This window comes from Metopolophium dirhodum, chromosome 2 (assembly GCF_019925205.1).
Source record: "Metopolophium dirhodum isolate CAU chromosome 2, ASM1992520v1, whole genome shotgun sequence".
NCBI classification, from domain to species: domain Eukaryota; kingdom Metazoa; phylum Arthropoda; class Insecta; order Hemiptera; family Aphididae; genus Metopolophium; species Metopolophium dirhodum.
This window is the reverse complement of record NC_083561.1, coordinates 2434492-2447261: the sequence shown is the minus strand read 5'-3', so window position 1 is coordinate 2447261 and position 12770 is coordinate 2434492. Positions and strand designations below refer to the sequence as shown.

The following is a 12770-nucleotide window of genomic DNA, read 5'->3' as shown; positions in this document are numbered from 1 at the left end:
TTAATTTATTGTTATAGACGTATAGTAGTCATCTATGTATATATAAAAAAAAACGTATAATTCTGAGGTTTTTGACTAACCTGAAGCAAAAACAGGGGTTCTTTTTGTACACAACCACGTGGCGATAACACAAAGCAGAACATGTGAAAATCAGAAACACCACTCCGACAGCAGTCATGAGTATCATGACCAAGACACCGGTGTTGGTGCTGTGAGCGTTTACTTTAAAACCGCAATGTAACGTTCCATACAGGCGAGGAGAAGTTGAATTCCACAATGCACAAATACAAACATAAAAAATAAACGTAAGCGTTGTATGATTTTGAATGAGAAGTCCCCCAAAAATTGTCGCAATTAAACGCAAAAAAGTTAACGGGCTTGTTATTTTTTTTAATTTCTTTTTTTTTTTTCGTATCACCGATTACCAATAGTTACGAATACAATATCGTGTACGATATATTATTATAGGTACTGATCGCGCGTGATTTAATGGATCTGTGATTTTAAATAATAATATTGTGTTTTATATTTGGTTCAATAAAATATTATATATATCAATGTTTCGGAACAAGTACGATGCGTGCTCGTAAAACAAAACAAAAACAAATTCGCACACCTCAAACACGAACAAAAACAAATAATATTGTTTGTGTAAAAAAAAAAAAAACATCAATAAAACAAATAAAAAATAAAATAAAATTCAAGTAATTCAACAGTCCAAATTTTCAAGACTTTTGTGTTATTTTGATTTCGCTACCTGTAGCAAATAGCCATTAAAGCAAAACTTATGAAGACGAATTTTACTGCGATTGATAATATCACGACCATTCCTAATGTGCTGATATGTTCCGAATGGGTGTCTGGAAATTATTTGTTAATTTTCGGATTTAATATTTATGGTAATACTTTAAATTATAATATAATATCTTTAATAGTTGTAATATATTTTCAAAACATTGTGTAAAGTTGAAAAACCATTCAATTATTACTGTCGAGGAATCGTACTTTATAATATGATTTAGTGACAATTTAGATTTCGATGTTTTGATTTTCGAACCGAACCATTAGGTGTTTGGTTTGGTTCGAATATTGGCAATCGAAAACCAACAGCCCAAATTTGGTTCGATATTAACACCACTACAAAATATTAATACCTACGCAGAGGCCTATATATACTACAAAGTTAGATGTTCATCCCCAAAGTTATCGAATTTGTCTCGTTTTCATAAATAATCCCCGTCCATATAATGTACAACAATACTGTAACAAGTAATTGGTGAAAACGTCGTGCCTATAGGATTATTATTTATTTTTATTCCGAATGAAAAATATATAAAACCACTAAAACGGGTGTGTCGTAAATTCATTGTTATTATTTTGAGGGTTTTTCAAAAGCCCGACAACGGGAAAATTAAAAAAATAATCTTTATATAAAGTACCATCTGTGTTCAATTTCCAATTTATATAGGTAGGATTACACGCAACTTTTTGGGTGATCCATCTACCCACGCGTCGAAACACATCATTATATAATATAAAACAAAAACGTACCTAGCTATGCTCAGAATCTAAAATTACAGGTTGTAACGGTAGCAAAATTAATGAAATAAGTTTTTGAAGCGTCTTGCGTTATTTTTATAATACAGGAGAACAAATTTAAGTCGTACGAGCGAATCAACGAGTTATTGTAAATTGTGTAATGCATTGATGTAAAAAAAAATGCTATCCTCGTCGTTTGGGCGGATACACATTATAATATTTCATTCGAGTTCGTTAAACGTATCATTAATATTGTGTTGTAGATATAAACGCATACCATCATACCTACTACCATTGGTTATAAATACTACTACTAACCTAACCTAACCTAACCTTTTTTTATAGTATTCATAACCAATGCTACTACTATATGTGTTCCAATTTCCAATCACTTGCTGCTGTATTATTACAGTATGTTAAATCAAATTGAATTTTCCCTTTAATAACATAATAATGCATTCGGATTTATATTAATTATTCCTTCTTCGCATTTCCCCGCCGGTTAGACTGCCGAAGTTACGTTTCCGCATCGATTTACCCGAGTCTTTGACCCCGGGACGTTCATTGCGACACTCTACACCGGAAATGGCCGACATTTTTGATTAGCCAAAGTTTGTTTTCGAACCAAAGATGATGCCGAACAGAGGACAAGAGCTCGGGACGGGCCTGCGCGGTGTACACACATTACATATACCTAGGTAGATTAATGACGAGTGGTTACTATTAATCGTATAACCAAAGACCGGAGAAGCATATGGTCGAATATGGTCGTGGGGACGTGTGTGCGTCGCCGTTTGAGTGTACTCTTATCAATAGACGAGGAAGGTCGCCGATGAAAGCTAGCTAGGTTAACTCGATATCAAAAGGGTTATGCAAATTCATTTCGAAAGCTAAAAGAGAAAAGGGAAGTGACGGAGAAGTAAATGTGGTTGAACGTGGTAATGGTTTTTACGGTGATGACGATAATATGTATAATGATATTGGGTTTGTCGGACAACCACCACGGTAATGGATTAAACCGCGAAATTCGATAGGTATCGCCAACATCTGACCCGAATTTCAGACCGGCGATCCAAACGCGATGAAGCATTATAATAGAAAATGGTTTGATAATTATTCATCAAATTTGAATACAATTTAAAAAAAAATAAAAACGTATGCGCTACAATATACCAATCAAATCAAACTTAATTAAATTAAATTTAATATGTATTAATGTGTACTCTGTACCCCCGTATGCATATTATACCAACAATTTTACATTTTAGTGTTTCATTTTGACAGAAATAATGTTATTTGCTGTGAAACTAACGGCATAATGTAAATTGATAAACGAATTTATTATTTCCACGTATTATAATTTATATTATAATATATTATAGCGAAATAGCGCGGTGCTCGTGGCATTATTATTTAATAACAATATCATATATTATGATTATTAGTATTATTATACGGATTTATAATGGATAATATTCCACTATAATAAAATGTTTGATATATTATATGCGATAGTGATGGTACAATAACGGGTTGAATTCGAAGAATAAATTTTAAACGCCCGACGTTTCAGTGATTTTAAACAACCGTGTTCATGATATTATTATTATATATATTTTTTTAAATAACAGCACGTCTTATTCGGTCGAAAAAATATATAATCAACGAAAATCTAGTAAATCTTGAAAATGTGAATAAAAAAATAAATATGAAAATTCACCGCACGTTTCGCTGACTCGAAATACTATATTATTATGATCGACGCTATTTGTTTTTGCCTCTCGTTCTGAACATTATTTACCGTCGCACGTCGGCTATAGTTCGATAAAATATAATATTATAATATTATGTACATTGAAACGGTACTGTCGGGCGATTTCAGTATTTTATCGATTTTCAGAACACAAGGCTGACCCTATTTAAAATTTTTTTTTTTTTGAAAACCACCCGGGTATAACTGTAATAATTATTTATTGATAGATGATGGTGAATGGTCAAGCGAGCTGATGTGATCAAACGTTTGTCCAGTATTTGCGCCGCTATGTGTAAACGTTTACTACGTGCAGAGATAAGTGCGTGGAAAACGTTTTATTTTTCGTTTTTCCAATGCAACTCAACAGCGTATTAATATTGCCCTTATTTATTCACCTTTATATTATTATGTCCGATGCCCACTGTCAACTATACTTTTGATTTTTAACTGTCAACCTATATTTTATATTGGGTTAAAATGTAAATATCGAATGATCGACGAATAACTGTTTTTTTTTTCATTTATAACTGCGTGGAATGTTTAGATATCATGAGTGTGAAGAGGAGAGGGAGGGGGGGGGGGGGGTAATGCACATCGAAATTTGTGGACCACTATTCCATTCATATACGTTTAAAATACGCATTAACGATGGCCTAACCTAGCTTTTGATTTTAATATAATAATTATGTGTCAAGATAATTTAATAGAATTTCGATGTAACGAACGTGAGTATGATATAACAATATAATCCTCAAATATATTTTTAATTATTCTGAGGCGGTAAATTGTTTTTAAGCGCAGTAGATACATGCGTTGATGCAGTCTACATGGTCTTAAGCATGAACAACTGTGCAATAGTTTATCGTTTCAAGTATATCTATGCAGTGGTTGATATAGATTAATAATACGACCATAATATTTAGGTAATTTATGTACCTTGGTTGTATAGTTTCCATAGAATTATAATATAATATATAGGTTATGTTTGACAACGGGAAATTTCGAAGAGAATTGTTCGGAAAATGTAAGACCCAAATGCAATAAAACTAGTACACCATATATTATGCTAAACGATTATAAATAAATACCGACTACATTATACAAACTATAATATTATAATTTATAATGCATATAATAGTTTTCGCCCCTCGTCTGGTTTGTCCACCTCCTTTCGATAGGTAGTCCCCGCACTGCACTGCACTTCACTGGCACTTCATTATACATTTGTTCGGTCGAGTCTGGTGCAAACAGTGTTCGATGCAATGTGTAAACTATCATTCAATTTCAAGTGCTATCGGCTCATCGAAATTGTGTCAGGGTAACAACGTTGTAGGGAAATGTAGACGAGCACATTTTAATGGTGTGTGCAAAACTCGGATAAGAGAGTGGGTGAAATAATAGTAATAATAATAATAATAATAACAATACATTTTTTTACATAATTATTTCATATCAATGCATTGAAATATAGTTTACCTACTTATAATAATATTTGGTTTCTTTTGACCCTCCCCCCTCCGCAAACCGTGTGTTTGGTGTCCTTTCTCTTAACAATTAACTATTATTATCTCGAAGAGAAGGTACTAACGTTTTTTGAAAATATTTTCCTCACGCAATTATTTATGTTTTGGTTTTTTTTTTTAAATTTTTACTTTTTTTTTCTTTTACGGTGAATTAATAATATCATGTTCCTAAAGAGAACGTTATTCTTTTCTGAGAATTTTGATGTATTATAATCTATTTTTTTAACGTATTGTATTCTATCTTGTTAATTAGTTAGCACGTGTTATTTTAATTTTTTTAACGAACAATAATAATTTTGAATGTAATGCGAGTGTTAACTATATAAGAACAAAACACTACGCAGTATGCTACTATGACACTGTCCTGATGAATTCGTCTTCAAAGTCAATAATTGGATTAACTATTTGTTTTGGATAAAAAATATCGCACCGAATGGGTAGGTACTCTGCAGTCTAATCTCTATATTGGTTTAATAAAATGCAATAAACAATAAACAATTTAACGGCCCTGCGAGTCACGGTTGATTCAGTTACACACTTATAACCTAAATTACCCGTAGCGTATATACGACGTCTAGTAATTTAGTAATAAACGGGATGAGGAATTTAATAATCCGATTTATTTAGTTATAATATATACGCCTGCGTACCTACGTATATTATATAATGTAAAAGTAAGGTAATATAAAAAGTGTATACTGTATTATTATTATAACAATAGAGATTCTTATCGAATTGCAAATTCACAAACGTTCGGTGACAAAATCTTTAAGAGTCGGTGATTAACAAAACTTGACATTCCCGAAGACGCTCTGCGCCAGTGCTATTGGGGGGGCGTGATCGGATACACGCAAAACAGCTTCCCTTACTTTTTTTTTCCAAGCACCTACCTACATTTAAATTATACCTTGTTAAGATATGCCCAACACTGTGATTGATTTTAACTCACGTATGGAATGAGATTAGTTTTGCAGTTTTTAGGAGAACCAATATTACTATTTTACACTTTTTTTGAGCACTGAACATTATAATATGTTTTCCTCTGTGTCAAACAATTTCGCGATTGCATCCGCAGAAATGTTGTCACATAATATATTGACGAATATCAATAATATTGTTACAGTCCCCAACCGTATACCCAGCAGAACTTGTGTTATTTAAATTCATAAACATATCGTGTAGGTACCTAAGTAATTACTCGTCACAAAATATTATGTCGGAGGAGTCTACACAGTGGTTGTCACTGAATCGGAATCAATATTTTTACTGTTACGAGTTAGAAGAACACAGATTTCAACTTTTATGATATTGTATTTTTTTACGTTGTAAGACGCAATATCGCGAGTGTATTTCCGCAGGAAAAATATGGCAGGCACGTATCAAATAATGACGGTGTAGAAAAACAAAATAAAAAGTGGAATGAGAATCCCAAATATTAGAATATTATCAAGTAGTAGGTATATAATAGGTTAGGTATATACCTATTAGTAGGTAGCTATTAGTAGGTATATATATTAATAGGTACCTATTAAAATTATTATTACGATATTAGGTACCTAGGTACCCAGTTACTGCGTGATCGTTGTGGTTATTATTTGTTCACACTGTTTATCGTGTAATAATTACCATTAGGTACTATAATAATATTTCACAACATGTAAACTGGCTATATTTGGATTAATGTGTGGTAACGATTTAATTATTAGTTTGTTGTATCTTACCATATGGAGTTTCTTTCATGATCATTTTGCTTTCCAGATCGGATTTAGCTTTTTTTGCATCCTCCGGCGACAGTGTCACAGTGTCGGAGTTTGGGGAAGTAGGCGAAATTTCTAACTGGATAGAACAGTCATTTCCTGTCCAGCCATTATCACAGAAACACTGGTTTAAATTTGAGCAAATCTGTGGAAAACAGTGCGCACATTGTTAACGTTATATTATTATGTATTATTATTTATCGCCCTGGGAAACGTAAGTTCCGTAAGTCAAGTCCACTCACCCCGTGTGCAGAGCACTCTAAATTATTATGATTACTGGGACATTTATTGTGTGTATCGATGTACGGGTTCATACTCGTGCATGTTTGATTGATACAAATCTGAGAAAATAACGACAAAAATTGAAATCATGTTTTGCAATATGATTGGTAGGCAGGTAGGTATTATATGTGTTTGCTTACTAGATTATCACCGCACGGAGTTCCGTCCTGAACTAAGCTAAATATTTTGGAGCCACTCGTCGACCTAAATGAACACATTGGGTATCAAATCAAAAATATTTATTTATTATTGTTATGCATACTATAAGATTTCTTGATAATTTGTGTACACTATGTGTTGGAGTCATATCGGTGTATACGTTTACAACTAGATATTATATCAGGTATTTGAATATTCAGAAATAATTTAATTTAGTTTTTTTTATTTTTGATCGTTAATTTATTTAAACTTGTAAATAGCAGATAATTTCCTCCAGCTTATAATTTATGCGTGGTATATATATTACGACCCTATTTAACTCAAGAGTTAAATTGTACAACAACAAAAATATAAATGGTATATTATTATTATTTTATTAAATTGTACTAAATAAGAAAACAAATTAAAGGCTATACCGCTTACGCACAATGCGATTGTCGGTTAATTAACGATTTTATTTTATTTGTATGTATACACTACACAGTTTATCTCTTCATAAACAGTTAGGTAGTAGTACGTTTTAAGTGGTTTTCGGTTATGACTTTTAAATAAACATATTTTATAAAATAATTTTTTAAAAACCTTAATAAACTATTTTACAAACATAAACACTATAAGTAATGAATGATAAGACTCGTTTAAAAATTTAAGATTATACTGTTTTTATTTGTTGCTGAAACATAATTTTATTTATTTTAGGTTCGGTTATTCCTCTCTACCTTCTTCTTACTTTTATTTTTCCATTATTTTTCTTGGACTGTAATGTATGTGAGTTTTTAGCTTTTAATAAAGTTTTAATTACCATTGCATAAATTATAAACTTTATAAACTCTTAAAGTAACTTCTATTACTAACGACTAACCTACTATAAGTTACAACTTATATTACTACTATATTTTGAATAGTTTGTATGTAGTACACTTGGGACCTGTGTTACTATAACCTCCGACATTAGACAACAGTTTTGTAAAGAAATGTATAAACACAGAAACGAGGTAAATTATTTAAGCGGAATTATATATTTAAGCATGAACTCGGAAATATTTGTCAAATGTAAAACTGTTTTGCTTTTAATAGCCTCAAAAAGTCATAATAGTTTTTTTTTGTCGGACTGCCATACAAAGTAACTCATAGGTACTTTTGATTAAATTCGGATTTTGGGAGAACTCAAAGAGTACCGAATGACAGTTAGAGGTTTAAATGTCGCGCAGGATTGCCTTTTATCTTCGTCGTCCTTTGAGCTGTTTGTTAGTGTTAAGTAAACACGACTTGTCGAATTAATGTTCATTGTACCATGTATGATGTTATGCTGCAGTTTTAATAATAGTTATTCCGCAACAATAATAATACCACTTACTTGCACTCATAATCCTTAGAATCTATGGAGATTAATGTTTTGGTGTGCCTCGGCGCTGACGCGTTTTGAGGATATTTGGTACCTTTTTGACATTGCAACGATCCGCAATACACGTTTCTACAGGGAAAAAAAATTAAAAAAACACTTGAACATCTGGAGTGAAATTATTTATACCGGTGTTATAATATAATGTGTGAAAAACTCACTTTTGATCGCATTTTAAGTACGTGGTAGTACCAGCCTCTTCTACCATACCGCAATGTCCACTCATCGATCCCTTAGTGTTGAATTCGTCGTAGCACTGTCTGTCCGATGACACCCCGCCTAAACCACAAACACGGTTATTGTTCGATGATGGTAATAATAATAATAATAATAATAATAAATGTATAGCCCTGACTGTCATGCAAACACTAGCTATTACAATCATTCAATTATTTGTACGATGCACCGTCGTTGAATACGAATATTGTTGATGGGCTTAAATATTGTACGAGAGAACGCGACCGGTATTATTATTACGTTGTAATTATTGTTAAAAAATCGTATGGATTTTCTCCGATCGATTTAATCGGTTTATACGGAACAATAGACACCGCGAGGGCTCTCGGTCCCGGTGAAAATGTTTAGAGATAATATATATTATAGTTATTACGTATTTTCCGACGTTCTAGAATATGAAATAATAATAGTAGTTTGGTTTTAAAATATACATATATATATTTGGAAAACTCCCGAGAATAAAAGATTGGAATTTAATGCACTATTTTCACAGAGTTTTTTTAATTTACTTAGACGAAAATGTTCCCGCATCGTTACTGTACCAAAAAACTAGGTATTTAAAAATGGGTTACTAATTTACTATATTATGTAGAACAACATCACAAAGAAACAAAATAAACTAGACAATCAAAAGTAGTTTCCGCTTACTGTAAAATAAAATAGACTAAAATATTATAATATAATATATATCATACAAGTTTTATTTATCATATTCATATTATATAATAATATTATAATAATTGATAAAATATTTTATTATATTTGAACTTGAAGACAATATCACAATATATAGTTTATACTAATATGATTTTTTGATTAAAATATTCGAAGAGTACAATAGAAGAATATTATGAATATACGTATTTATTTACCTAAAAATATGTAATAATTACATTTTTGAAAAATTTTTTTTTTTATTTATTAGATATTTATTTTGTTATGTGTAGAAAAATGTATTTGATATTTGTATACAGGTACCAATTTTATTAAAATTTACTAAAACAATTCAATTATGATATTTAATTGGTCGATTCGTAAAGTTTCTTAATTTAAATGTGAAATGTGAATATTTTAAATATATAAATGAGTATCTTAAATCAGAATAATATGTTTCATGTTGCACCTAATCACAAAATAATAATTTATACTAAATTCATAAAAAAACTTCAAATTCTAACCTAACCTCACTTTGAACCGAAATAATGATTTTATTTTTGGTTGGACATGCAATTCCAGACCAGGCAAAAAAAAAAAATCACTTTAGTTAAATACTTTTACTTTTAGTTAATGAACTGTTGGTTAATTTAGTTAATCCGTTCTACTTCATTAAGTTCAGTAATCGATTTTTTTATGATAAGAGATAACGCTGTAAAGTGTTAAATTAATACTTTCGCATTTTTTATACACAATATGTATACATAAAAATAAAATGTTATCACATCGTACTAGATTGTATAAATATTAGGGGCTTTGTAAGTAAATGATGTCCCAGCATATTTGTTAGAAAAATAATAAATACAGTTACAAACTTATAAACTACAAAATTGATTATGATAAAGTAATACGACCCTTTATTAATTATCAAAATTAGTAGGGCAATTTATATATTTTATTTTTTCGATTAACTATAGAAAGATACGAAATTCGACCCCAGGTCAACATATTGTTAATTCAATATAAGTCATTTTTACTATTAGAATAGTTCTTTATGTATGACAATAAATCATGTCGAATAAATCATAAGTTTTAAATTAAAATTAAAATTATGTGAAAAAAATGAAGACTTCTATAGCACACCTGTTTTCATGAAAGTTTACCAATTACTGTCACAAATCTTTATCGCCAAATATCACGATTCCAGGTAGGTAAAATTTCAATCCGTTAAAAAATGTTTACCAGACAATTTTTACAAAGGTCTCCGCAACATTCCCTACTACCCCCCCACCGCCCTCCCCTCTCCCAAACCACCCGCTCAATCGATGTCAGACACGAGGCCCCGGATACGACTCGTTCGAGTATAATATTATATACCCATTGATTATATTGTATTCAAACGATAGTATTTATATTGTAATATACTCACCGTAACCCCAAATCTGCTCACATTGGTCGTTGAGCGTGGGACACTCGCCCATGTAACAGAAGCCGTTTTCCGTACCGCACGGGCTGGCATTCTTTTTGTACATGTCCGCGGGACATTGGCCACTGTCGCCAGTGCAGTGTTCCGGCAAGTCACACTCGTTGTTGGCCGCCCTGCACAGTGTGCCCACCGCCAAGAACTGTCGACACAGACACGTCAAATTTTTCGTTCAGAGTATATTGTCATAGAACGACATTATGCTCCGCGGTGTCGTACTATAGCGGTGGCGTTAACCGGGTAAAATACCAGGGGACGAATTCATAATGTATTCGCCGTACTCGAAACCCGCACAGTACTTAGTTGTCTGTTCCCACAAGAGTCTCGAAGTTCAATTTATCGTGGTCTCAGAAACAGGATACTACGGTAATATATCATCGGTACAATATCATTGGACTACACGTATGGTAGGTACACCGTTAAAAAAACGTGCTGTAATTATTGTTTGAAAAAAAATAATCATCCTGTACAATTACAATTCATGAAATAATATTATTGGGTCATTTTTGTAACCCCGAGAATGCGATGACGCCGACAATACGCGTCAACATGGAAAATATTAAATAAAAATACAATAGGAAAAAAAGATATTTATCTTATAAATCTATGTTAAATGTATCACGTCATTCTTTCTTTATTCTAGAAGTTTTACAGATTTCTACTGTTGGCAAATCCGGCGAAATGATTCCTTTCCGCCTCCATACCTTACCCACAATTACACCACCGAGTGGTAGTATAGCAGTGGTAAAATTGACGACCGTAATATGGGACATGTAAGTTTGTCGAGACCGGAACGAGCGGGAATTTATTGTCATACTTAACTTCCGTAAACGAAATCTAGGGAATCATACCGTGTATAATATTTACGACGCAACTACTTATTTCTAGACTGGACTACGTAAAATATTTTGAACGTTTTTATTTTCCAAACTCAATCGAAATCGTTCACCTCCTGTTATTACATAATATTATTATTTTTTTTTTTTTTATTGGGTAACCCGCGGCAACATAGGCCATTGGGTGTGGGTAGGGCACTGTAGGTTTTATATTGGGTAGGTTTGTTAGGTTTTATATTGGGTAGGTTGGTACACGTGTGTGTTGTGTTTGGCAGAATTTCTAATGGGGCACCCATAGGTTTCTGCCGTGCCCCGGGGTGGGGGGATGGCGGCACTTGTTCTCCGGACACCGTGACTTGCACGGAGAAAAATGCCACCCAGTGGTCGAGGATCGAACTCGGACCGGCTGTGCCGAATCCGTCGCGTTAGACCGCTCGGCCACCTCGTCCCCCACATAATATTATTATTATAGACATTAATAATTTACCTTGCAATCATTACAGCAAGTCCCGGACGCCGAGCATTCGGCTTCTTTTATCAGTTTGCACGTGATCGGATCACAACACGGATCATTCTTTTGGCAGTTGTCGAACCCGCCACAATCGCATTCTTCGTTGTCTTCCACTATGTTGTTACCCGCATTTTTGTTGTAAATTAGTGGCCTGTGTAACAAAGGGCATATCATAATGTATAATATAATACATTTATGACGAAGTGACCAGATTAAATACGAAACGTTTCATCCCCGAATCTACTACCACAGAGAGCCTAGAGGGTTTTCCTCGGCATTTCCAATAAATAATTAGAGTATCGATTTTACCTCATTCGGTTTATTGAGCAAGCACATATTTCGAGTTTCCCGAAATTCGTCTATGTAATCGTTGAGGCTGCAATCGCTAAACTTGTACGGCTGAATATTCTCCATGCCCACGATCGATTGTTGCATGATACAACCATGCCAATCGCGACAGTAACATTCTTCTCCTGAAAAATGGTATATTTTATAAAACTTTAATTTTATCAAATCACTGGAATTGTTTTAACATTGAGTACAACGTTTGAAATACATTTAAGTCATGTATACCTTTGATCTCAGAGTCTAGTGGACCTGAAACGATAGACATGCGACAATACTATTGATATTA

The 12770-nt window shown here is 32.7% G+C and overlaps 1 protein-coding gene across 1 annotated transcript in view; it reads right to left on the bottom strand.

The window, feature by feature from the left end:
- The window catches only part of LOC132939787 (disintegrin and metalloproteinase domain-containing protein unc-71), a 273188-nt gene that overhangs the window by 14376 nt on the left and 246042 nt on the right, over positions 1 to 12770 (bottom strand). Inside the window, 10 exon segments of the mRNA XM_061007159.1 lie at positions 81 to 222; positions 6537 to 6717; positions 6815 to 6913; positions 6995 to 7058; positions 8371 to 8487; positions 8577 to 8694; positions 10736 to 10931; positions 12113 to 12262; positions 12264 to 12287; positions 12446 to 12609. Coding sequence (XP_060863142.1) covers positions 81 to 222; positions 6537 to 6717; positions 6815 to 6913; positions 6995 to 7058; positions 8371 to 8487; positions 8577 to 8694; positions 10736 to 10931; positions 12113 to 12262; positions 12264 to 12287; positions 12446 to 12609 — 1255 coding nt within the window.